Consider the following 27,581-nt stretch of genomic DNA (forward strand, 5'->3'; position numbering starts at 1 on the left):
TTGTTTGTAAACTTTTTTTTAGTTAATGAATATGCTTATATGTACAACTATGCTTCTGTAGTTTCATCTATGAAAATTTTTAGGACTTTTCCTTCCTCCAGAAAGTCAAGTTTGATAATTTTCTCGGCAAATATTTTCTCTGTAATGTTTTCAGTTAGCTAATATTTGATAGCCTAGATTGACAAAACTTCACTTCTATAATTCTTGTAGAAATGATTGAAATTCTTAAATTTCTGCAATTCAATGCTAACATTTTTAAAAATACTGTGCACTGTCACTGTCACAGAAATTTTATCAGCAGAACACCATCAGAAACACATTAACTGATCATTTTTATCATTGCTTTTTGTGGGATCTTGCCAGGTGCAGAATGGCTGTCCACATGTCATTGCATTGCAAAATAATTTGCTGTATGTGAAGTGCTCTGAGATTTTCCAAAATGCCTCAGATTCTCGAACAGTCCCAGTGGATTGAAAGTTAGATAATTGTAACACTGCTATCGAAGAAAGGAGGGAGAGAGAAAATGGGGAACTACAGGCCAATTAGTCTGACATCAATCGTCTGGAAAATGCTGCAATCTATTATTAAAGAAGTCTTAACAATACATTTAGGAAATCATAGCCTGATCAGACAAAGTCAACATGCTTTTATAAAAGGAAAATTATGTTCAACAAATTTATTAGACTTGTTATGACCAGGTGAGAAAGGTGTTAAGGGGTCTTTTGCTGTCTTCACCTGGTCTTATAATAATGGGGTTTACGGTTAAACACACTGTTTTGGGCTCCCCCTTGGTGAATCCTTGTTCACCACTTTCCAATTATAAGACAAAGAAATGAGCATAAGCAGGCTTTCTTCGGTTTAAAGAAGGAAAGTGAAATTTATCAAACCTTAAATTTAAACTCTAATACAGTTAACGCCTACGGATTTCATTACAGGGTTTGAGAGAAATATAAGATACAGAAAGAAAAACCATGCAATTCTCTCATTCATTTCCATTAATTCACCAATCTTAAAGCCTGTTAAAAATGGTCTTTTCTGGGTGCCAAGGCTGCTTTAATTTCCCCCCTATTTGTCTCAAGAGAGTTAATAGTGGGCGGGTCTCTCCTGAACTCTCTGAGTCATGCAAAGCCTTTTGACTTCAGCGGATGGGTGGTTCCCTTTTCCTCTGACTATGGGGGAGGAGTCTTTGTAACTCTCCCCTTTGTTCTCTGGGACACTCCTACCTGCAGATTTTTGTGCAGACCTAACTGCACTCTCCTGTGGCACTTCGACTTGGTGAAGCATCACCCTCACGGTTTCTGTATCCCTAGAGGTCTCTCTTTGTCTCTGCAGGTTCCTGTAAATGCTGTTAGCAACCCTGATGGGCTGCTTCTAGAGTCTGCATTTACACAGGAGGATGTGGAGTCTAACTTTTCACATTTTTCAGGTTTGGTTGACCGGACAGTAGGGGTTTTCATCTGGGATTCCTCCTGGACTTCCTTTAACCTGCCCTCTTGGTCACTTTTTCCCCTTTCCTTTCTAAACCTTTGCTAGCTGTGTGCTTGCCTGTCCCCTTTTGTTCGTGGTGGGGGTCCCTTACAGTTCACCAGCCCTCTGCTGGAGGGTCCTCCTAACACCGGTACAGGACTTAGGGGTGCAGGTTTCACTGTAGGTCGGGGTTTCCCTCAATCTGGCACATGTGGCAACTTCTGCAGTACTCCACCACATCTTTGTGGAATTTTGGCCAGTCAAACAGCTGTCTTATGCGGGCTTTGGTCTTTTGTACAGCCACTGGAGTCTCAAGGCCCTTCTTAATATTTCTCCCTGCTACCTCTGTGGCACCACTAATTGGTGAACTACTGTCCACTCCTTGTCTTCAGGTCTGTGAGGAGAACTCCATTTCCTCATCAGTACCTCATTCTTTAAGTAATAGCAATCAGGGAATCCCTCTGCTTCACTTTCAGACTGGGCAGCCTGTGCTAACCTTCGCAATACTGGGTTGGCACACTGAGCCTCAGCTAGGGAAAATCCATCTAATTCATTCCCTGGGTCTCCTAGCTTTCCAAAGAAAGTCTCGGACAGGCAAACCTCAAGATCATTTGCCTGCAGTGCCAATGCAGTCTCCTCTGGGGGAGCTGGTTTGATCATGGCCTGATCCACCACACATTCAGGGACTCTGTGGGGGACTGTCTCCTGCCACTGCGCTGTCTCTTTGACTTCTGGCGGTCTTTCTTTCACTACTGGGGGGACTACCACCTTCACCCCCACCAGATCATTACCTAGGTGCAGGTCAACCCCATCCACAGGCAAACTAGGGACAATCCCTACAGTTACCAGTCTGGAAACTAGGTCACACTCCAGGTGCAAGTACAGGCATACACTGCCCTCCAATGCCATTCACCACCATTTTGGTGTTCACTGCACTCTCTGGGGTAAAAGTCAGGCCTTTTCCCAGTAAAAGGGATCTGGTGGCCCCTGTGTCCCTAAGAATCACGATGGGCTTGTTTGCCCCACTCGAGGGATTATGGGGTTACTTTCCCTTCAAATACAAAACCTTGATAACCCTCAGGAATCCTATTAACTTTTCCTGCACAGGCCATAGTAGGCTTCCTGGGTTGCTTCTTACTGCAGTTAAAGCCACAACTTGTTCTGTGTTTTCTATCCGGGCCTCGTATTTATTGAGGGGGTGTGCCCTGATTTACCCTACCGGTTTCCCCTTTAGTTTCCAGCAGTCAGGTTTTAGATGCCCTGCTTTATTACAATGAAAGCACACAGGTCTCTGGGTCTCACTCTTGCTCACAGCACCTTCCTTTTTGGCTGGAGGAGGGGCCCCTGTGTCTCCTGCTTTCCTTTCTCTTCCAGGACTGCCTGGGCAGATATCATCTTCCCACCCTTTGTCCTTTTTGAATTTGTGGGGATAGTTAGGAAAGGTTCTTCCCTGGGAAACCGACTAATAAATTAAAACAAACTCATCGGCCAGAACGGCTGCTTGCCAGGCTCCCTGAACCCGCTGCTCCTTTACATGGGTATTTATTGAGAATGAGAGAGAGTTTTTAAATTCCTCTAACAGAATTACTTCTCTGAGAGTCTCATATCTGAGCTGTATTTTTAAAGGCCTCAGCCACTGGTCAAGCTCCAGATATGTTTGATTGGCTTGCTTTTTGAGAGTTCTAAACTTTTGGCGATAGGCTTCGGGTAGTTATTCATATGCCCCGAGGACAGCATTTTTGGTCAGTTCATAATTTGATGAACTCTCATCTGGCAACAGGAATAAACCTTATGGGCTTTTCTGATTAGTTTGCTTTGTATTAAAAGAGACCAGGTCTCAGCTGGCCATTTTAGCTGCCTTTCCAGTTTCTCAAAAGACAAGAAAAACACTTCCACATCTTCCTCTTTGAATTTTGGAATTAATTGAATGAGTTTTAGCAATTTTGTGCCCATCCCTGTATTATGCTGCACCATATTGGCCATGCTTTCACTGGAGTTATTCTGTCACCCCCTAGTTAACTCAAGCCGCTTCAGCTCTCTCTCTTTGGATTCTTTCTGGAATATTCTTTCTCTGTTTCTCTCCTCTCTCTCTCTTTCCTTCTCCTGTCTTTCATTTTCTTCAGTTTCCCTTTGGAAGGCTTTCTCTTTCTCCATCTCTCCTCAAATTCAAGTTTCCTTTGTTCCAATTGTATCTTTGCTAACAATACCCTGTCGGATTCTATTTCTAATACTGCTTTTGCTTCTTCAGATTCAAGGGAAAAATGGTGGGCCACCAGCCTTAGGAGTTCAGACTTCCTAGCCTTGCCACGTACAATGATCCCACACTGCTCAGCCATTTTCCTCAACTCCTCCATAGACAGTGCTTTTAACTTTTCCCAAGTTTCTTCACCCTGGCTTGGAGAGCTACTAGCTTCAGTTGCAGACATGTTAGTATTCAATCACACACAACCACAAGAAAACCTGTATTGAAATTTGCTCTTTTTGATTGGAAACAATTTGGCTTTCCACTTCCAGTTTCTCTCATTCGTCTGTGGGTAAAATTCTGGACGCTAGCACCAAAATTTCTGTTATGGCCAGGTGAGAAAGGTGTCTAAGGTTCTTTTACTGTCTTCACCTGGTCTTATTGTAACAGGGTTTAATTTTATACACACTGTGTTTTGAGCTCCCCCTTGGTGAATCCGTGTTTACCACTTTCCAATTATAAGGCAAAGAAATGAGCATAAACAGGCTTACCTTAAACTTAAACTCTAATATGGTTAACGTCTACGGATATATGACATGCCCACGCTAGCATGCACATGCGATTCGCACATGCAGATATGGACAGCAAAGAGGAGAGGAAAATATAAGGTGAAAGGTTTGAGGCAGTCTCTGAAGGGGGTTTCTGGTTACTGTTTCTGTGGTTCCAGCTCGCTGTAGAGTCTTTGATTGTAGGCAGTTCTTACTTTTCGTTGGGTCCCAGTATTCTTCTTAAACCTTGTTCATCGTAGGAGACTTTTCTCTCTTTGAGGTTCACGTGTCTTCAATGGTGTCCAAAGCTGGTGAGAGTGAGATGAGAGCAGACATGAGAGAGGTCTTCTCAGTCCAGGAGAAAAGTGCTTTCTGATTTCTTTTCCTGTTGAAGTTCAAATTCAAAAAAACTCCAACAATCAGTCACGTGACTAAAACTGGTCTGACCACTTCTTCTGTGTATTGGGGAAGCAACGACTGGGTCCCCTTATTCCAACACTGTCTGTTAGTATGCAAATGTCTTTCCAATCAGGGGCTTGCAATTTTAAGTTTTAATGTTCATGTGGCGAAATAATGTGTGCCTCGGTCTTGACAGGTGGGGCCTTGCCTGACAGAGTTTTTTGAGGATGTAGCAAGTAGGGTAGATAAAGGGGAACCTGTAGATGTAGTATACTTGGATTTACAATAGGCATTTGATAAGTTGCCACACAAAAGGCTAATACGCAAGTTAAGGGTTCATGGAGGTGGGGGTAATATATTAGCATGGATAGAGGATTTGCTAACAGACACGAAGCAGAGCGTAGGGATAAACAGGGCAATTTCAAGTCGGTTGTAACTAATGGAGTTCTGCAAGGATCAGTGCTGGGGCCTCAGCTAGTTATAATCTATATTAATGGCTTAGAGGATACAAAGTTAGGTGGGAATGTAAGCTGTGAGAAGGACACAAAGAGGCTGCAAAAAGATATAGACTGGTTAAGTGAATGGGCAACAAGGTGGCAGATAGAGTATAATGTGGGGAAGTGTGAAATAATTAACTTTGGTAGTAAGAATAAAAAAACAATATTTTGTTACAAGAGTTTTGTTTTTTTAGTTGAAAGCTTAGAATTCTGTGTGTTTTTAAAAGACTGAGAAAAAATGATTTTCTGTGAACATTGAATGCTGAAACTTGGTGTTTGAACTGAGTGGGACAGACTGCAAGACATCTGTTCCAAACAATAGCAAGGGAAATGACAGGTCACATTTTTTTTAAAATTATTGATACAGCACTGAAACAGGCTCTTTGGCCCACCTAGTCTGTGCCAACCAACAACCACCCATTTATACTAATCATACATTAACCCCATATTCTCTACCACATCCCCACCATTCTCCTACCACCTACCTACACCAGGGGCAATTTACAATGGCCAATTTACCTATCAACCTGCAAGTCTTTGGCTGTGGAAGGAAACTGGAGCACCCAGCAGAAACCCACACAGACACAGGGAGAACTTGCAAACTCCGCACAGGCAGTACCCAGAACTGAACCCGGGTCGCTGGAGCTGTGAGGCTGCAGTGCTAACCACTGCGCCACTGTGCCGCCCATAGCATGAATTGATTGTTTTTCTTATGCATTGTGGAGACTATTAAGCTGGGCAGGCAGGAGGCAGAAAAAACTGGCTAGGACTTGTTTTTTGCAGACCAGATAAAAGACCTGTCCCTGAAAAAGAAGGTTTGCCTCTTTTATAAAAAGGAATTCTACGTTTGAGATGGTGGTTGTGGTCTGCCTGGAGGGAGAAAAAGACCCCTGGAAAGGAAAAGACCCAGGAAAAGAGGAGTTGCTGCTTTCTGTAGAGAAAGGCTTCTTTGCCGAAAGGAAGCCCTGAATTTTAAAAGGTAGCCGATTCCTATTGCCTCCAGTCTCTGATAAATCTCTGCCTCAGCAATGATTCCTGTTGCCTGTTATGTTTTGGGAGATCTTGAAAGCGCAAGAAAGCTTCTACTGCTGGACTACTATTTCAAAACCCAAGTAGACCTGTTGCTACACCCTTTGTTGAAAGATCTGTGTGATGCCTGCTGCAGACGAAGTGCTGTGAATGCCTACCCATCACAGACTGTTCATCAACCTTACCTGGAGAGACTTCAAGTGGCACCTGACTATTCGACTCTGGGACATCTCACCGACCTGGAAATATCCTACCAGAACGTGACAACCTAATTATTTTATTATGCCTAAAAAACAGTTGTAAACTAAAACATCCTTTTCTCCCAGTTAACCGCTTTTTTTTGAATGTATGTGTGTATGCATGAGGGTTAGGAAGAATATGAAGTTTGAAAAGAATCCTTTCACATATAGAGTTATCTCATTATTGTTTAAGACCTATTTTATTACTAAATAGTTAATTTTGTTGTTGTTTAAAGAAACCTGGTTTGGTGTGCTTTATTCTGGGGGACAAATAGAGTGCTTGATTTGGTTACTTTCCAGTAGGTGGGAAACCTTACTAATGTGCTATGACCTGTGGAGTAGTGGGACTCAATTAACAGTGCATTACTCCTGTCTTGGTCATTAAAAGGTGTGAAACTTTTAAATGTTGATGTTCAGAAAGACTTGGTTGTACTCATACAAGGAATACAGAAAGTTAGTATGCAGGTACAGCAAGCAGTTACAAAGGCAAATGTAACAGTTGGCCTTTATTGCAAGGGGATTGGAGTATAAGAATAAGGAAGTCTTTCTACAATTGTACAGGTCTTTGATGAGACCACACCTGTATTATTGTATGCAATTTTGGTATCCATATTTAAGGAAGGATATACACACATTGGAGACGGTACAGCAAAGGTTCACCAGATTGGTTCCTGGGATCGAAGGGTTGTCCTATAATGAGAGGCTGAGCAAATTGGACCTATACTTTTTAAAGTTTAGAAGAATGAGAGGTGATCTCATTGAAACATACAGGATGTTGAAGGGGCTTGACCATGTAGACACTGAGAGGTTATTTCCCTGGCTGGAGAATCGAGAACGTGGGGCACATTCTCAGGATAAGGAGTCGATTATTTGGGACTTGAGATGACAAGAAATGTCTTCAATAAAAGGGTTGTAAATCTTTGGAATTCTCTACCCAGAAGGTTGTGGATCCTTCATTGTTGAATACCAACTAGAAGGACAAGGGCAGCAGATGCATGGGAACACCACCACCTGCAAGTTCCCCTCAAAATCACACACCATCCTGACTTGGAACTATATCGCCATTCCTTCACTGTGGTTGGGTCAAAATCCTGAAACTCCCTTCCTAACAGCACTGTGGGTGTACCTACCCCAAATGGACTGCGGCGGTTCAAGAAGGCAACTCACCACCACCTTCTCAAGGGCAATTAGGGATGGGCAATAAATGCTGGCCTAGCCAGTGACGCCCACATCCCATGAATGAATAAAAAAAAATTAAGGCTGTTATAGACAGATCTTTGGTCTCTCAGGGAATCAAGGGATATGGAGAGTGGCCGGTAAAGTAGAGTAGAGGCAGAAGATCAGGCATGATTGTATTGAATGGTGGAGCAGGCTCGAGGGGCCATATGGCCTACTTCTGCTTCTATTTCTTATGTTCTTACGCTCCTAGATATTTGTGAGAGATGTAACATGGTGCTCTGTAAATGCAAGTATTTCTTTCTCTTTGCTGGTACACTGATAACAATGATAAGCCATAGGTCTCTTAACTGACCGCAAATCACTTGAAACAGCAAATACATTTTCCAGGAATTGCCTTGGGATTTCTCCCACTTCACTGCGGTAACCTTGGCAGAAGTTCGATGGAAACTCCATGTACATGTGTAAGCTGGGTTTCTGCCAAACTTCCACCAAAGTGACACAGCGTAGCTGGAGAAACCTTGAGGGAATTCACCCCCGTTGTCAATGGTAGAGATAAACGTCTTTAAAACTGGGCATTCTTTGTTTGCTTGTACCAGTATTGTATAGTTCATTGAATGTAAGTGGATTAGTTGACAACATACCCTAAAATTCAGATATATAAATCAAAATCTAAAGTTTCATCCTTCCAGAAATATCTGTTTAGTGTAAGTTTACCTTGAACTAAAATCCATCAACAGAGAAAAATGATGAGATTGGGGCAGTTGTTAAACATATGCCAACTGTTTTTTTAACAGCATTTTTGCAGCTTTTTTTTCCTCAACACATTCATACTTATCACACCCTTGAAGCTACTAGCATCTTGTGGTGGTGTGGGACAACCAATTAAATATGCATGGTGTTGGATATAGCTTGTGTCATGTTGTTGCCTTGGGAAATACTCAAATTGGTGTTTTTTCTTGTTTGAAGTCTGCCACTTGAATTATTGCACTGTTTCTCATCTACATTTGTAATTGGGCTTGAGTAGCTAAAGTTTAAGAAAATTAATAAAGTCTTTGGCACTGAAAATATGTCTTAGAGTAAATTTACATTGAGTTTAGCATTATAGCAAGATGCTTTTGGTTTCATACCAATGCTGTCAAAGTCCAAACGAACTCCAAAGCCAAGCTTTGCTTTGATGTCACTGGCACTGATATCTCCACTATTTGGGATGGGGAGGCAGACAGGGATTTTGTTCCACAGCACTCACGTTGGAGGAGGCCCACAGAAATTTCAGGGTCTAAGACTGCAAACGGGTAATTTTAACTTAACCCGCACGTCAGGAATCTAACAGGATCAGGTGGCACATTAAAGCCAACGGAGAGTAATATTGGGCATAGTGTGAAACTGGCATTCCACTCGATCCTATGGATTTCCTGCCCAGTGTGCTACATTAAAGTTGCTCCCCCGAGAGCATCATCCCCTTACTTGAGTAGTAAGCTGTAAAATGAGGTGGGGTGCATGCGTGATGTGTGTCAGAAACAGAGCACTAAAAAAAAATGCATTTATGTAGTATCTATCAGATGTCTCAAAAGTGCTTTACAGCCAATGAAGTACTTTTTGAAGTGTAGTTACCATTGTAATGCAGGAAACACAGCAGCCAGTAAGCGTACAGAAAACTCCCACAAACAGCAACGTCATAATGACCAGATAATTGTTTTTTGTGATGTTGATTGAGGGATAAATATTAGGTCACCCGAGCAAGCAAATGGGGCCTCAGTTTGATGTCCAACACTCCCTCAGTAGTGCACTGGAGTGTCAGCCTTGACATTTTATATTCAAGTCCTGGAGTGGGACTTAAACCCAGAACCTTATGACATAGAGGTGAGAGTGCTGCCAACTGAGCCACAGGTGACACAAAGGGCTTTCATGAAAATTTTGCATATCGGTTGTGCAAACCACATAAATCAATGAAAAAAACAAAATTGGAGGAGCTAACAACAGCACTAGAAATGCAGAATGAAATAGATTCAAAGAAATATGTAGAATTGCATCAAAGTTGTGACACAAAAACAGGCAGTTTGGCCCAACTAATCTACATAAGCAAATAGTCATAATCATATTTATGCACCCTGTTCTCATACACCGTCTCTCCTCTCTTCACTCACCTATCTAAATCAACGTTCAGTGCTGATGTAGTTTCTGCATTAACCACAAACCCTAGAAGTGATGTCCACAGATGCACAACTCTGAATAAATAACACTGTATGTATTCCATTTAATCCTATCTCCATGGCCCTTCGATTTAGCCCCCATAACTTACTGGAAACAGTCTGCTTCAGTCTACCTATCCAATAATGCCATAATTTTATGCACTTACTACCATATTGCCCTGTAATCTGTGTACTAATGAAAAACTCCCAAATTTTCAGATCTTTCTATATATTTCTGTGTTCTCAAACCAGGCAGCATCCCAATGAATCTGTGCTGTACCCTTACTATAGCCTCAATACATATTTTTTATAGGTTCGTGTGATGTGGGTGTCACTGGCTAGGCCAGCATTTATTGCCCATCCCTAATTGCCCTTGAGAAAGTGGTGGTGAGCCCTCTTGAACCGCTGCAGTCCTTGGGGTATAGGTACACCAACAGTGCTGTTAGGAAGGGAGTTCCAGGATTTTAACCCAGCAACTGTAAGGAATGGTGATGTATTTCCAGGTCAGGATGGTGTGTGACTTGGAGGGGAACTTGCAGGTGGTGGTGTTACCATGCATTTGCTGCCCCTGTCCTTCTAGGTGGTAGAGGTCAAGGGTTTGGAAGGTGCTGTCGAAGGAGCCTTGGTGAGTTGTTGCAGTGCTTCTTGTAGCTGGTACGCAGTGCTGCCACTATGCATCGGTGGTGGAAGGGGTGCCAATTAAGTGGGCTGCTCTGTCCTCGATGGTGTCGAGCTTCTTGTGTGTTGTTGAAGCTGCACCCATCCAGGCAAGTGGAGAGTATTCCATCACACTCCTGACTTGCGCCTTGTAGATGGTGGACAGGCACTGGGGAGACTGGAGGTGAGTTACTCGCCACAGAATTCCCAGCCTCTGACCTGCTCTTGTAGCCACAGCATTTATGTGGCTGGTCCAGTTCAGTTTCTGGTCAATGGTAACCCCAGGATGTTGATAGTGGGCGATTCAGTGATGGTAATGCCATTGAATGTCAAGGGGACATGGTTAGTTCCTCTCTTGTTTGAGATGGTCATTGCATGGCACTTGTGTGGTGTGAATGTTACTTGCCACATTTCAGCCCAAGCCTGGATGTTTTCCAGGTCTTGCTGCATATGGATATGGGCTGCTTCAGTATCTGAGGAGTCGTGAATGGTGCTTAACATTGTGCAATCATCAGCGAACATCCCCACTTCTGACCTTATGATGGAGGGAAGGTCATTGATGAAGCAGCTGAAGATGGTTGTGCCAAGGACACTACCCGGAGGAACTCCTGCAGTGATGTCCTGGGACTGAGATGGTTGACCATAAACAACTACAACCATCTTTCTTTGTGCTAGGTATGATTGCAACCAGCGGAAAGTTCTTCCGCTGATTCCCATTGTTTTCAGCTTTGCTAGGGCTCCTTGATGCCATACGCGGTCAAATGCTGCCTTGATGTCAAGGGCAGTCACTCTCACCTCACCTCTGGAGTTCAGCTCTTTTTTCCCTGTTTGGACCAAGGCTGTAATGAGATCTGAAGCTGAGTGGCCCTGGCGGAACCCAAACTGAGTGACAACGAGCAGGTTATTGCTGAGCAAGTGCTGCTTAATGGTGCTGTCAATAACTCCTTCCATCACTTTGCTGATGATTGGAAGTAGACTGTGTCATGCTAGGCCCCCACCTGCCAAGAGTGAGGCATATTAATGTTGCCATGATCATTGATTTTAAACTGTAACTGGAGTGAAGAAAGGACCTGTTAAACAGATCAGCTATGGCTGGAAAAGACATTTGCATATTAATAGACCATGTTTGGAAGGACAAAGCAGCCATTACCTGACACATTCAACCCCCAATGAACTTTTGGTCACCAGACGTTGAAGGTGGGGAGCTCACATTCAGGTTGACTGCTAAGATGGCCGAATACACAAACAGGACACGGTCAAACCAGCTAGTCACATCACTAACCTGCTGGGCAACCTGAGTTTTTTGAATTTGTACAAACAGTTTGGGCAAAAAGCAGAATGCTCCTGGACTGAGAAGATCTCTCCTGGCTGGCTCGCCACAGTCTCACCTGTCTAACTGCTCCCATCTCTTTCTCACAAGCCTCTGAATTCACTGAAGACACATGAACCCCAAGAGAGAAAAGTCTACTAAAGCGAACAAGATTGAAGAAGATTACTGGGTCCCACTGAAAAGCAAAATCTACCTACAATCAAGGACTCTACATTGAGCTTGAAGAACCGTAACACAGAAAACCTCCTCAGATATTCCCTCAAACTTTTCCACTTTATTTCTTTCTGTTTCTATCTGCATGTGTATATCGCATGTGCATGCTAGCATGGATGAGTTGTGTATCTGTAGGTGTTAATCAAATTGGAGTTTAGGTTTAAGTTTTATAAATTACAACTTTTCTTCTTTGAACCTAAGAAAGCCTGTTTGTACTGGTTTCTTTGCTTGATTGGCACCCCATCCACAAACATTCACTCCGTCCACCACCAACGCACAGTGGCAACAGTGTGTACAATCCACAATGCACCAAGGCTGCTTAGACAGCACCTTCCAAACCAACGACCTCTACCAACTAGAAGGACAAAGGCAGCAGATGCAGGGAACACCACCACCTACAAGTACCCCTCCAAGTCACACACCATCCTGACTTGGAACTATAGCGCCGTTCCTTCACTGTCGCTGGGTCAAAATCCGGGAACTCCCAAGTTGATAGGTAAATTGGCCATTGTAAATTGCCCCTAGTGTAGGTAGGTGGTAGGAGAATTCAGGGAAGGTGGGGATGTGGTAGGGAATATGGGATTAATGTAGGATTAGTAAAAATGGGTGGTTGATGGTCAGCACAGACTCGGTGGGCTGAAGGGCCTGTTTCAGTGCTGTATCTCTCTTTCTCTCTATGAACTCCCTTCCTAACAGCACTGTCGGTGTACCTACACCACATAGACTGCAGCGGTTCACGAAGGCAGCTCACCAGCACCATCTCAAGGGCAATTAGGGATGAGCAATAAATGCTGACCTAGCCAGCGACGCCCACATCCCATGAATGAATAAAAAAAATTGGAAAGTGGTGAACAAGGATTCACCAAAGGGGAGCTAAAAAACAGTGTTTTACAAACTAACCCTGTTATGATAAGACCAGGTAAAGGCTGAGAGGCACCGCTAGACACCTTCTCACCTGGTCGTTATAACAGATAGGGCGGTAATTGCTGGGTTGGATTTGTCCTGTTTTTTGTGCACAGACATCACTGGGCAATTTTCCACATTGCCAGATAGATGCCAGTGTTATAGCTGTACTGGAACAGTTTGGCTAGGGGCGCAGCTATTTCTGGAGCACAAGTCTTCATAACTACTGCCAGAATGTTGTCAGGGCCCATAGCCTTTGGAGCATTTTTTTGAAATTCATTTGTGGGATGTGGGGGTCACTGTAGATCTGCATTTATTGCCTATCCCTAATTGCCTTTGAACTGAGTGGCTTGCAAGGCCATTTCAGAGGGCATTTTAAGAGTCAACCACATTGCAGTGGATCTGGAGTCACATGTAGGCCAGACCAGGTAAAGACAGCAGATTTTCTTCCCTAAAGGACATTAGTGAACCTGATGGGTTCTTACAACAATCAACAATGGTTTCATGGTCATCATTAGACTAGCTTTTTAGTCCCAGATTAATTGAATTCAAATGTCACCATCTGCCATGCTGGGATTCAAACCCACGTCCCAGAGCAGTAGCCTGGGTCTCTGAGTTACTAGTCCAGTGACATTACCACTATGCCACCGCCTCCCCAGTCCCATGGAGTGAATGTGATCTGTGATGCTGTGGACCTCAGGAGGAGGCCGAGATGGATCATCCACCTGGCACTTCTGGCTGAAGATGGATGCAAATCCTTCAGCTTTGTCTTTTACACTGAAATCCTGGGCTCCCCCATCGTTGAGGATGGGGATATTTATGGAGCCTCCTCCTCCTGTCAGTTGTTTAATTGCCCACCACCATTCACAACTGATTGTGGCAGGACTGCAGAGCATTAGATCTGACCATTGGTTATGGAATCGCTTAGTCCTGTCTATTGCATGTGGCTTCTGCTGTTTGCCATGCAGATAGTCCTATGTTGTAGCTTCAGCAGGCTGACACCTCATTGTTAGGTATGCCTGGTGCTGCTCCTGGCATGCCCTCCTACACTCTGCATTGAACTATGGTTGGTCCCCGGCTTGATGATAATGGTAGAGTGGGGGATATGCTGGGCCATGAGGTTACAGATTGTGGTTGAATACAATTCTGCTGCTGCTGATGGCCCACAGCACCCATGGATGCCCAGTTTTGAGTTGCTAGATCATTTCGAAATCTATCCCATTCAGCACGGTGGTAGTGCCACAGAACACAATGGATATATCCAATACTGCACATGCTAACCGAGATCTTATTAAGGTTTTATGTGAGAATGTCTTTACCTCTTGGCTTTTAGAATCAATACCTCTTGTGTTAAAACCTAGAATTCTATTAGTCTTTTTTATAGGCTGGTTAATCTGAAGTGCTGCCTTTAATACCCTGAGATTGTGTACCCAAAATTATCTGATCCTTTATATTACAGAACCTACTTCCATTGAGATTATAATTATCGCTGTTTTCTTGTTTGCCAAACTGTATCACCTCACACTTCCTGACACTGAATTACATCTGCCACTTTTTAGCCTATTCCCCAACTTATCTCTTTGTAGCTTCCTTCAGTCTTCTAAATAATTAATCATATATCTTATTTTGATATCATCTGCAAATTTCGGTACCACATCCTCCAGGCCTATATCCAAATCATTGATATACACAGTGAACTGAACTGGGCCCAGATCTGATCCCTGTAGGATACTACTACCCACTGAAAAACTGCCTTTCTATTCAGTTTTCTTCCTTCTAACCAATTTTAATCCAGTTTTCCATCCTCCCCCTAATTTCACACCTCTTAATATTCTCTGGTAATCTCTCGTGATATCGTGTTAATCCATCCCCACTACACTTTCCCCATCTACTATGTCTATTACCTCCTCAAGGAATTCTATGAGGATTGTCAAGCATGATCGTCCCTTATGAAATCTATCCTGACTGCTTATTAGCTATTTTCTCTTTATCTGGAAATTTAAGCCTTAATTAAAGATTTTAAAATTCTACCACAGATGTTAAACTACCTGTAATTGACTGGATGAGCTCCGTCTCCCTTTTTAAAAAATGGTTACTACTTTGACCACTGTCCAGTCCTCTTGCACACTGCGTAGAGCCCTGAAATATAATTTTTACAGACTCAACAATTTCTTCCCACATCTGGCTCAGAATTCTATGGGAGAGCATGTCAGTGGAATGCAATATGTCTCTGTTTCTATCCAATATCAACCAATTGTTTTCATCACCTTATCGGGGCAATGAGTGTTATATAATGAACTATATAATGCACCTATTTTAAAACTGTATCTCCCAGCATTCTTAGCAAACTCCCCAAATTCCACAATGATGACTGGACACTGAGTCAATTGAAAACATCAATCAATTAGAAGAAAAACGTAACATTTGTTCACAAGCTAAATGCAACGTTTTACTACCGCTTTAAACTATAGTACAAGAAGGTTAGTTAATAATCTTGTAACCTGTTGCTCAATTGGATCAATCAACAGGCTAAATTCATGACAGGAGTAAGGCAAGGTCCTTAAAAGCATGTTAATGAAACATGTTTTAAATTATGATTTACTGTGTTGTGGAGGAGTCATTGTGAAACAGTTGTGACTCATGTGTCTCCTCACTCCCTGCTGCGACAGCAAAGGAGACTGAATGTACCCAACCTCATTAGTAGTGAAGTGGTGGATGATGTGGCCTTCTTGAGCATGATGTCAATAGCAAATATCTGATGCTGTGTCTGAGTCGTGCATCATGTTTTTGTGTACTTTCCTTCAACGCTTTCTAAAAATACCAATGATTTACTTTTATAACCATATCTTTTGAATACCAGAAATTGAATGGGTAGGATTCACACCTTTTCCATAATAGGAGCAGGAATACCCCCAGCAATCACCAAATTTCCCACTGCGCAGTAGCCTTGCTTATCATTATTGCTAAGCTTTTCAAATACCTCTATTTCCATTGGCAGTGGTAGAGAGCCACTACTGGGACTTAGGAAAAGAGGTGGGTTAGTTCCACCTTCAGATGCAATGTTCAGTTTTACATGCCTGTCAATGCTGCCCTGTACAACAGGAGTCATGTGAAAGAGATGGGGGAGGGGGGGAGGGGGGGGTAGAAATTCAGCACATTTTTGGGTGTTGCATACATTCTCTACACCTGACTTGTGAGGTCCGACATGTCCCTGATGTTGCGCCTCAGGTCTAATTTCAATGGAGCTGGCATGGTGTGAACTGCCAGCTGGCGAAGAGTAAACCAAGAATGGGCTAAAACTCGCAACACAGTGGCCATCAGGTAAGTGAGGGATGGGAGGCAGCAGATATGAGGCTGGGGAGGGGAGCGAAATTTGGGGATTGGGAGATCAGAGGCCAATAAGGGAGCTAGGAGGCTGGTGACTGGGGAGCTGTGGTGATCAGCGAGGGGAACAGCAGCCCATGTTCTTTAAATGTAAGGTTGGGAGGAGAATTCCTGCTCCTTCTGGCTCCACATTCAGGTAAATAAATTTGAATTACTCACCTTTTTGGTAGCAGGTGGGGGTCACAAGGACTGATTTTACTGAGACCAGCTCAGGCTAGCATCAAGGCAGTGGGGGCCTCAAACAGATGTTAGGCCCCTTATTTGCAAATGCAAAGAGCCTAACCCTTGATTCATGCAAAAACCCTGGACACCTGCTTTTTCCCTTCACCATTATGGTGGGTGGTGCATTCCTGGTCTGTCATATTGGGGGCTTCGATGGCCAGTTAGCACTCAAAAAACGGGTGCTGTGTGGTGCAAAGTTTAGGCCAGGATCTTTTGCCTTATGGTCAACCTTTCAGAGTTTTTGTCTGTTGTTCCTCTGACTTAATAGTCAGCGAGGTGTGATCGATATGGAGGCAGAATGCAGTATCAAATTGGGCTGCAATGTAAGTATTTACTTACTTCTAGGTTACTGATAATTTTTTACAAGCTAAGTACTAAATCTAATTTAATAAAATTGTAAATGCAGGATGTGAGAAATAAAAATAGAAAATGCTAGAAATACACAGTAGCTCAGTCAATATCTAAAACAGAAAGGACATAATTAGTTTGGATGGTGACCCAGGGATTGAAATTCTTAACTCAAACAGGAAACCAGTAGAAGCCCCAGGAGATGGTGGAGACCTGGTTACGCTGTATTTGTGTTGTTTCTGAATGTTTCTTTACTGCTCAAAGGGTGGAACTTGCATCGCCACACATAAAGCAAATGACAGATCAGGGGCTGAACTCACAAAGCTATCACTCTCACTCCACAGTGTTGCAGTTGGAGGTGGGTAAACCCTGTGAAGTGAGGCTTACTGGTTTCCACAGAGCTCCACTAGCGGGGTCCAGGCCAGGCAAGGGGCCTGAAATTCTGCGGATGGAACAGTGGAACAATAATTTAAGAATCAGCCACCTTATTTGGGAGCTAATCGGAGCAATGCTGGAGTAAAGGGGGTGTTGAGGGGGGTGGTGGTGGTGGCGGTTGTGTGGGTGTATGCCTGGGCATCCTCTCCTAAGGATGGAAAAATGGGCAACTTTCCATTAGCATGGGACAAGCGGGTGCCAGAGATATGCCTAAAGGGCGTTTGCACCTATCTGCTCCATGATAATGAGATGCCTTCCCTCCACTGACTGACTAAATTTAGAAGAATCTGTTGGTTACAAACTCAGTATAATGTGAGCAAATTTGGAACACCATCAAGAGGCGTACCTTTCTTCTTTCAGATATTGATGGACCTTTTGTACATTTTCAGCATTTTCTGGTTTTAAACCTAGTATAATATTAGCCATTGCTGCCTACTTCATGAAGTTTGTTATGAAACAGTCAACTATTGGCTCTGAAATTTGTTTATACGTTCCTCCTTTTCATTGTCCTTGGTTTAAACACTTTGCCTCAGGGATATTTAAATCCTCCCTGATTATCACCTTATGATTATCTTCAGTCTCTTAACTTGCCTAAACACTTTCTTGCCTACGTATACATCTTGAGCTTTGATTGCAGCTGCCAGTTATCTATCATTTTGTTGTCCTTTCATGCTAATTTCTACCCATATTGTTTCCGACTTCTAATTTTACTCCCACTCATTCAGTAGGTGTTGGTTTTTCAGAATCCAGCAACCTGATATCCCAACAGTTCGCAAAAAGAAACAGCAGAGGAGAGATTATGGTCACAGTATACTGACTAACTATGAGTAATGGTGCTAATAAAATGTCTATTTTTGTTCATAAGACAAGCGACCCTTTTATTACAGAGAGTGTGCTCGACTCACCACTTCCTCGCTGCCACCGAAGGAGCTTTACCACCTTACACCGTCCAGCCTTGACAGAATGCACAGCTAGGAAAAGGCCACTCTGTAACCCATAAAATCAAGCCCAGGCTTAAAGAATAAATACGTGAAAACTGATTACAATCTGAATATGAAGAAGACTCAGAATCTGCAGAACAACCATCATGTAATTACAATGTTCAGCATACACCTACAAAATATGAGAGATGCTTTAAATGTGTTCTGTCTGTCACTCATTCTGAATTGTAGTTCTTGGGTTTCTATGTTGGCTCACTCCTTCACTATTTATTCAATATTGTAGTTTGATACTGTATATCTTTATGATATCAGCGTTCCAATTCATTACGTGTGTCATCGGGATTTCCAGACCCTAGAATATTTAGCTTCATATTTTATTTCGTGTAACCCGAGCACTAGGTTACATGTTCTGATCTGCCTGATTAGTGAACTGATAATGATCATTGCTACAGTAGTGGAGTTGCAAATCGAAGGGTCAGTTTAATTTGTTTCTAGATTGTTGTGTAGGATTAACGGATGATATTAGTACAGTGTACTAAATGTTTGGACACCACAAGAAAGTTGAAAGAATTTGACTTCCATATTTTGCCCGTGCTATTGCCTGTAAACAATGTTCCAATTGAGAAAATATGTTGTATTTATAAAGAAAGAACTTGCATTTTTATAGTGCCTTTCATGACCTTAGCACCTTCCAAAGTGCTTTACAACCAATGAAATACCTTTGAAGTGTAATAGACAGTCATTTACGACATGGAAGGCGGCCACTCAGCCCATCGAGACCATGTCGGCTCCCTGCGGAGCAATCCAGTCAGTTCCACTCCCCCGCTCGATCTGCACGTTTTTTTCCTTCACGTGCCTATCCAATTTCATTTTGAAATCATTGATTGCCTCCGCTTCCACCACCTTTGAGGGCAGCAAGTACCAGGTCATTACCACCCGCTGCATAAAAAAGTTCTTCCTCATATTCCCCCTGCATCTCTTGCCCAAAACTTTCAATCTGAGTCTCCCATTCCTTGTACCATCAGTTAATGGGAACAGTTTTTCATTGTCTAACTTATTTAAGCCTATCATAATCTTGTATACCTCTATCAAATTTCCCCCCAATCTCCTTTGCTTCAGGGAGAACTACCCCAGCTTTTCCAACCTAACCTTGTAACTAAAATCATCCATCCCTGAAACCATTCTGGTAAATCGTGTCTGCACCTTCTCAAGGACTGTCGCAACCTTCCTAAAGTGTGGTGACCAAAACTGGAGTCAGTACACTAGTTGTAGCCTAACCAGAACTTAATAAAGGTTCAGCATAACTTACCTGCTTTTGTACTCTATGCCTCTATTTATGAATCCGAAGATCCCTTATGCTTTGGCAACTACTCCTGTCACCTTCAAAGATTGATACACATGCACCCCCAGGTCCCTCTGTTCCTGCACACTCTTTAGAACTGTGCCATTAAGTCTATAATGCGTCACTCAATGCCTTCTGCCAAAATGCATTACTTCACACTTGTCTGTATTAAATTCCATCTGTCACTTGTCTGCCCATTCCGCTTGCCTATCTATGTTCTATTGCAGGTGGTTCGTATCATCCTCACTGTTTGCCACACCTCCAAGTTTGGTATCACTGGCAAATTTTGAAATTCTACTCTGTATTCCAAGATCCAAGACATATTTATATAGCAAAAAAAAGCACTGACCCTTGGGGAACACCACTGTCTCCCATCCTCTAGTCTGAAAAACAACCATTTACCACGACGTGCTGTTTTGTCCTTGAGCCAATTTTTTATTCATTTGGACACAGGCCCTCCCATTCCATGAACCTCAATTTTGTTAACCAGCCTTTTATGTGGTACTTTATCAAAAGCTTTCTTAAAATCCATATAGACAACATCCACCTCATTCCATTCATCAGCCTTCTCTGTTACTTCATCAAAAAATTCAATTAGATTAATCAAGCATGATCTGCCCTTTACAAATTCGTGCTGGCTGTCCTTAATTAACTCAAACCTCTCCTGTTGATTTTTTCTTTGATTATTGTTTCTAAAACTTTGCCTACACTGCTGTTAAATTATCACTGAACTAGTAATCCAGAGGCCCAGGCCAGTGCCCTGGGGACACGGGTTCAAATCCCACCATGGCAGCTGCTGGAATTTAAATTCAATTAATTAATAAAGAATCTAGAATTTAAAAAAATGCTAGTCTCAGTAATAGTGTCATGAAGCTATCATCGATTGTCGTAAAAACCCATCTGGTTCACTAATGTCCTTTAGGGAAGGAAATCTGCTTTCCTTACCTGGTCTGGCCTACATGTGACTCCAGACCCCAGCAATGTGGTTGACTCTTAACTGCCCTCTGAAATGGCTTAGCAAGCCACTCTATTGTCAAGGACAATTAGGGATGGTCAATAAATGCTGGCCTTGCCAGCGACGCCCACATCCCTTGAAAAAAATAAAAAAAGTTGCTAGGACTGTTCATACACACTTTCTTGAATAAAGGTGTCACATTTGCCACTCTCTAATCCTCTGGCGCCTCCCCCATATCTCGGGAAGATGGGAAGATTATGGAAAGCCCTTCTGCTGTCTCCACCCCCAGTTCCCTTAGCAATCTGGGATGCAAGCCATCTGGACTAGATGACTTATCTACCCTAAACATAGCCAGCCTTACCAGTACCTTCTTTCTCTCAATTTCTACCCGATCCATTACCTTTACTCTCTCCTACCCATATTTTGTCAGACTTCTTTTCCTTAGTAAACACTGATACAAAGTACTCATTAAGTATTCTAGCCTTGCCCTGCACCTCTAAGCATAGCCGTCTTTGTCCCTTAATGGCCCCATTCCACCTCTTACTACCTTCTTACTATTTACATGCCAATAGAAGATTTTTGGATTCCCTTTTATGTTGACTGCCATTCTATTCTCATATTTTCTCTTTGCCAGTCTTATTTTCCTCTTCTTCTCCCCTCTCAACTTATTGTATTTGGCCTGGTTTTCGCTTGAAGATTTCACCTGACATGCATCATATACCCTCTTCTTTGTTTCATCGTCCAAGGAGCCTTGTTTTTGTTTCCTCTACCTTCCGCCCTTGTTGGAATGTACCTAGCCTGTACCTGAAGCATCTCTTCCTTAAAGATAACCTACTGTTCCATTACAGTTTTTCCTTTCAGTCTTTGGTTCCATTTTATCATGGCTAGATCCCTTCTCATCACATTGCAATTAGCGCTCTTCCAATTTAGCCATTCTGCCTTATTTCATTCCTTGCTTTTCTGAATTAGGAATCTAAACCTTTTATGATGATCACTTTTACCCAAGTGTTCCCCCACAGACTCTTGGTCCACTTGGCCCACCTCATTTCCCAGCACCAGATCCAGCAATGCCTCCTTACTAGTTTGGCTGACAACATACTGATCAAGGAAGTTCTCCTGAACACATTTCAGGAATTCCTCCCCTTCCTTTACCTTTACTCTAACATTATCCCTGTCGATATTTGGGTAATTAAAAGCCCCAAATATCATCATACTAATGTAGGAATGTTGGATTTATCTGCAATATCCATAGTGTGGTATGTATAGTACAGCCCTTATAGCTGTAATAGTAGAGTGTTGGTCCTCAAGTATGAAGTACTGACTTTGAATATTAATCTTAACTGATGTTTGCATTTGGAAGGCCTCAAAAGTTAAGCCTTTCAAGTTGCTCCTTGTCCTTTTGGTGCTTTATTTCAGCGCAGGGAGGAATCTTCAGGGACATGTATTCAACAACAGAGATCGACTGATTGACTCTTACCAATGCATTTCCCAATCAAAAGTCTGCATCTATACTCACCCATAGTTGTATTTGAATAAGGACACTTTAGATGCATCAGTTTTTGTCTGCGAAAACTGCTTACTATTCCAGGATCATCCTAGAATGCAAAAGTAACCCTCAGCTTCTTTTTCTTACTGCAAGCCATCTTCTTAAACCTCTCTCCCCTAACTCCTCCACCCTCACCTCCGACGACAAGTGCAAGGAACTCGTGAATTTCTTTGTCACCAAGATTCAGCTGCCTCTGGCACTTCCCGCCCTTCCCCTAGCCCACCGGGCCGTACTTCCTCTAAAGCTCCCTTACCTCTGAACTTGTATCCTTCTGTAATTTTTCTCCTATCTCCCCTCATGCCCTCTCCAAGCTCATCTTGTCCAGGAGACCCACCTCCTGCTCTGTCGACCCTATTCCCACCAAACTACTGACCACCCAACTTCCCCTTCTGGCTCCCATGTTAGCTGACAGTGTTAACGTTTCTCTCTCCTCAGGTTCTGTCCCTCACTCCTTCAAATCTGTCATCATCACCCGCTCCTCAAAATAACAACACTTGACACTTCCACTCTTGCAAGCTACCACCCAATCTCCAACATCCCTTTCCTTTCCAAAGTCCTTGAACATGTTGCCTCTGAAATTCATGCTCATTTTCCCCAGAACTCTATATTTGAATCCCTCCAATCAGGTTTCCACCCTGCCACAGTACTAAAACAGCTCTTAACAAAGACGCAAATGACATCCTATGTAACCATGACAATATGACAAAGGTAAACTATCCTCCCTTGTCCTTCTCGCTCTGCCTTTGACATGGTTAATCACACCATCCTCCTCCAATGCCTCTCTAGCATTGTCCAGCTGGGTGGGACTGCACTCACCTGGTTCCATTCTTATCGGTCTAATCATAGCCAGAGAATCACCATCGGTGGCTTCTCTTCCCATTTCCATACAGTTAACCTCTGGTGTTCCCCAAGGATCTGTCCTTGGATCCCTCCTATTTCTCATATGCATGCTGCCCCTCGGTGACACCATCTGAAAACACATCAGTTTCCACACATATGCTGATGACACCCAGCTTTACCTCATCACCACCTCTCTCGATCCCTCCACTGTCTCTAAATTGTCAGACTGCTTATCTGACATCCAGTATTGGATAAGCAGAAATTTCCTTCAATTGAATAATGGAAAGACCAAAACCATTGTCTTTGGTCCCCACCACAAACTCTACTCCTTTTCCGACTCCATCCCTCTCCGTGGCAAGTGTCTGAGGCTGCACTAGACTGATCACAATTTCGGTGTCATAATAAACCAAGAGATGAGCTTTCAACCACATATCCACGCCATAACTAAGATTGGATATTTCCACTTTCGTATAATTGTCTGTCTCCACCTTGCCTCAGCTCTTCTGCTGCTAAAATCCTCATTCATGCTTTTGTTACCTCCAGACTTGACTATTCTAACACACTCTTGGCTGGCTTCCCACATTCTACCCTCCATAAACTTAAGGCCATCCAATACTCTGCTGACTGTGTCCTAAATCACACCAAATCCTGTTCACCCATCATCCCTGTGCTCGCTGCCCTGCACTGGCTCCTGGTTAAGCAACGGCTCGATTTTAAAATTCTCATCCTTGTTTTCAAATCCCTCCCTATCTCTGTTATCTCCTCCAGCCCTACAACCCTCTGAGATATCTGCGCTCTTCTAATTCCGAACTCTTGAGCATTCCTGATTTTAATTGCTCCACCATTGGTGGTCGTGCCTTCAGCTGCCTAGGCTCTAAGCTCTGGAATTCCCTCCCGACACCTCTCCGCCTTTTTACCTTGCTTTCCGCTTTTAAGGCACTCCTTAAAATCTACCTCTTTGACCAAGCTTTTGGCCATCTGCCCTAATATCTCCTTATGTGTCTCAGTGTCATATTTTGTTTTATAGTGCCTCTGTGAAGTGCCTTAGGATGTTTCATTATGTTAAAGTTGCTAAATAAATACAAGTTGTTGTTGCTAAAGTGGAAAGGGCATTGGGAAGGGGAGGACCTTGATTTGCCACATACGTGTTTATTTACCTCCCTAACGAACCGTGCTACAAAATATAGCTTCATAGAGGTTGAAACAAATCATTAAAGGTGGCAGGGCAGGTTGCAAGAGCAGTTAAAAAAGTATATGGGATCCTGGGATTTATAAATAGAGGCATAGCATACAAATGTAAGGAAGTTATGATGAACCTTTATAAAACAGTGGTTTGGCCCCAACTGAAGTATTGGGTCCAATTCTGGATGCCACTCTTTAGGAAAGATGTGAAAGCTGGAGAGAGGGTGCAGAAAATATTTATGAGAATGGTCCCAGGGATGAGGAACTTCAGTTACATAAATAGATCGGAGAAGCTGGAAACTGGGAAGAAGAGAAAAGCAGAATATTATTTAAATGGAGAGAGACTGCAGAATGCTGTGGTACAGAAGGATCTGGGTGTCTTTTGTACATGAATAACAAAAGGCAAGTATGCAGGTACAGCAAGTAATTAGGAAGGCAAATGGAATGTTGGGCTTTATTGTAAGGGGGATGGAGTATAAAAGTAGGAAAGTAATGTTACAACAATACAGAGCATTGGTGAGACCACACCTAGAGTACTGTACTGTTTTGGTCTCCCTATTTAAGGAGGGATATACTTGCATTGGAAGCAGTTCAGAGAAGGTTCACGAGGTTGATTCCCGGGATGAAGGGGTTGTCTTATGAGGAAAGGTTGAGCAGGTTGGGCCTATACTCAATGGCGTTTAGGAGAATGAGAGGTGATCTTATTGAAACATATACAATACTGAGGGGGCTTGACAGGGTAAATGCTGAGAGCAAGTTTCCCCTCGTGGGGAAATCTAGAACTAGGGGTACAGTTTCAAAATAAGGGGTCTCCTTTTTAAGAAGGAGCTGAGGAGGAATTATTTTCTCTCAGAGGGGTTATTAATGTTTGGAATTCTGTACCCCAGAGAGCAGTAGAGGCTGGGTCATTGAATATATTCAAGGCTGCATTAGACAGATTTTTGATCTATAAGGGAGTAAAGGGTTATGGGGGTCAGGCAGGAAAGTGGAGTTAAGGCCATAACCAGATCAGCCATGATCTTATTGATTGATGGAGCATGCTCGAGAGGTAGAATAGCCTACTCCTGCTCCTATTTCTTACGTTCTTAGAGAAGAGAAAGTTGAGAGGAGATTTAATAGAGGTATTCAAAACCATAAGGGGTCTAGACAGAGTAGATAGAGAAACTGTTCTCATTGGCCAAAGGGTTGAGAACCAGAGGACACAGATGTAAAGTGAATGACAAAAGAACCAATAGTGGCACGAGGAAAAACATTTTTACATAGTGAATGGTTAGGATTCGGAGTGCGCTGCCTGAAAGGGTGATGTGGGCAGATTCAATTGTGGCTTTCAAAAGGACGTTGCATAAGCACCTGAAGAGAAAAAAAGATTGCAGGGCTATGGGGAAAGGGCTGGGGAGTGGGACTAGCTAAATTGCTCTTGCAGAGAGCCAGCATGGAATCGACAGCTGAATGGCCTCCTCCTGTGCTGTAACCAATCTATGATTCTAGGTCATTTGTAGCTTCTTTGTTAATGCTAGGTTATAGGCAAATTTATAAAAGAACTAACTTGTATTTATATAGCATCTTATCATGTGTCTCAGAAATGTCCCAAACCACTTAACGTTCAATGAATGACTTTGAAATAAATTCTTTGTGTGGGTAAGCAGGTAATAGATAAAGGATACTCAGTAGCTAAGAACTGTTGTGAAGTGACTAATAAACTAACAGTTTCATTCATCTTTAAACTATACTGGACAAGTCTGTTGCAAACAAAAATATCCTTATTTTAATCCACTAGCAACAGTGCATTCAGCAGTATGCATTTATCTTACCTTCTAGCACAGCATGTTCAGTTTTGAGCACCTGATTACACTACATCTATGACCAGTCGATGGTTTGACTAATATCTGTGAGAAACCTGGGCTCCAAATCGTTACACTGGTGACATTCTTTGTGCTGAGTGGGAGTCGGAATAGAATTTGGGGTGGGATCTGGATGTAGCCATAACGTTCGAATTTACTTTTATAGAATCAATACAGCACAGAAGGAGACCATTCAGCCCATCGACCTGTACCTGCTCTTTGAAACAGCTATCCACTTAATCCCACACCCCTGTCCTTTCCCCATAACCCTGCATTTTTTTCTTTTCAAGTATATATCCAATTCCAATTTTGAAAGTAATTATTGAAGCTGCTTCTGCCAACTTTCAAGCAGTGCATTCCAGGTCATCATAACTTGCTGCATACAACACATTTTTCTCATCTCTCCTCTTGTCTTTCTTTATTCATTCCCCTCTTGCTGCTTTCTATAAATGGTGTTTCTGTGGTCCCAACAGAATGGTACAATTGTATGGTTTGGAGGGTGTCATTATATATTTCTATGCTTATCATGATGACCTTCAAACTTGTGTCCTGACCAGACCTCTGATGCCTTTAAAAAGAAGCGGAAAAACTGTTGATTTTTTTCCCCCCATATATCTGCTACTCTATAGAAAAATTAACTCTAGTCTTATTTGAGGTTTAGTAATTTCTAATCAGATCTACTATACTGTGATTGTGGTTTAAGTGAAATAGTTTGCTTTCATTATTGAGAAATCTGGTATAATGACCATGGTCAGGACACCACCAAGATGAAAAAGAACAAGGGAGAAGATAGGTTGACGCAGAAAGTGGTGTTTAGGTGACATGAAACTTGAGTTTCGAAACATGAAAATACTATGGATGCTGAAATCTGAAATAAAAACAGAAAATGCTGGAAATACTCATGATACCCTAGTCCACTCCTCAGTCACCCCTAATACCGTCTCCTTATCCGAGGATGGGAAAAAGAACAAAAGGGAAGGTCTGTGATAGGGTGGAGGACAAGAGATTAAATAACAAAGAGTTTCATGATGCAAGGCCTTTCCGTGCACGTATTGGAGATGCAACATCTGCCCTTTTATTTCCTTTTACCTTCTCTCTTCTCACCATCCAAGGCCTCAAACACTGCTTCCAGATACGACAGCTATTTACTTGTACTTCTTTCAATTTACTATACTGTATTCACTGCTCACAATGTGGTGTCCTCTACATTGGGGAGACTAAACGCAGACTGGGTGACCATTTTCAGAACACCTCTGGTCAGTCCGCAATTATGACCCTGAGCTTCCAGTTGCCTGTCATTTTAATTCTCCACCTTGCTCCCGCTCAGAACTTTCAGTCCTTGGCCTTCTGCAGTGTTTCAATGAAACTCAACGCAAACTCGAGGAACAGCACCTCATCTTTCGACTGGGAACTTTACGATCTTCTGGACTCAATATTGAGTTCAACAAATTTAGATCATATCCTCTGCCCAATTTTGTTTTGTTTATCTTTGCTTTTTTTCTCTCTTGTTTCTCTCTTGTTTCTTTTCTTTTGCTTTCAGATGGCAGTTATTCAGGATCCTGCCATTCACACCTTCTCTAGACATGTCTTTTGTTCGTTTATTTGCCCCATTACCACTCCCATTGACCTTGCATCATGAAACTCTTTGTCATTTAATCTTTTGCCCTCCACCCCATCACAGACCTTCCCTTTTGTTCGTTTTCCCACCCTCCC

At 42.7% G+C, this 27,581-nt stretch overlaps 1 protein-coding gene across 5 annotated transcripts in view; it reads left to right on the top strand.

Annotated features, from left to right (window-relative positions):
* Positions 1–27,581, top strand: part of LOC137376137 (regulator of G-protein signaling 7) — a 477,275-nt gene that overhangs the window by 182,070 nt on the left and 267,624 nt on the right. The window contains exon 2 of one of the 5 annotated variants that reach the window (XM_068044153.1): positions 18,109–18,310. The exons of the other annotated variants lie outside the window; for them this stretch is intronic. Within the exon in view, the coding sequence (XP_067900254.1) occupies positions 18,275–18,310 (36 nt within the window). The 5' untranslated portion in view covers positions 18,109–18,274. The remainder of the gene's footprint in view (positions 1–18,108; positions 18,311–27,581) is intronic. 5 annotated transcript variants of the gene reach the window in all.

This window comes from Heterodontus francisci, chromosome 13 (genome assembly GCF_036365525.1).
Source record: "Heterodontus francisci isolate sHetFra1 chromosome 13, sHetFra1.hap1, whole genome shotgun sequence".
In the NCBI taxonomy this organism is placed as follows: domain Eukaryota; kingdom Metazoa; phylum Chordata; class Chondrichthyes; order Heterodontiformes; family Heterodontidae; genus Heterodontus; species Heterodontus francisci.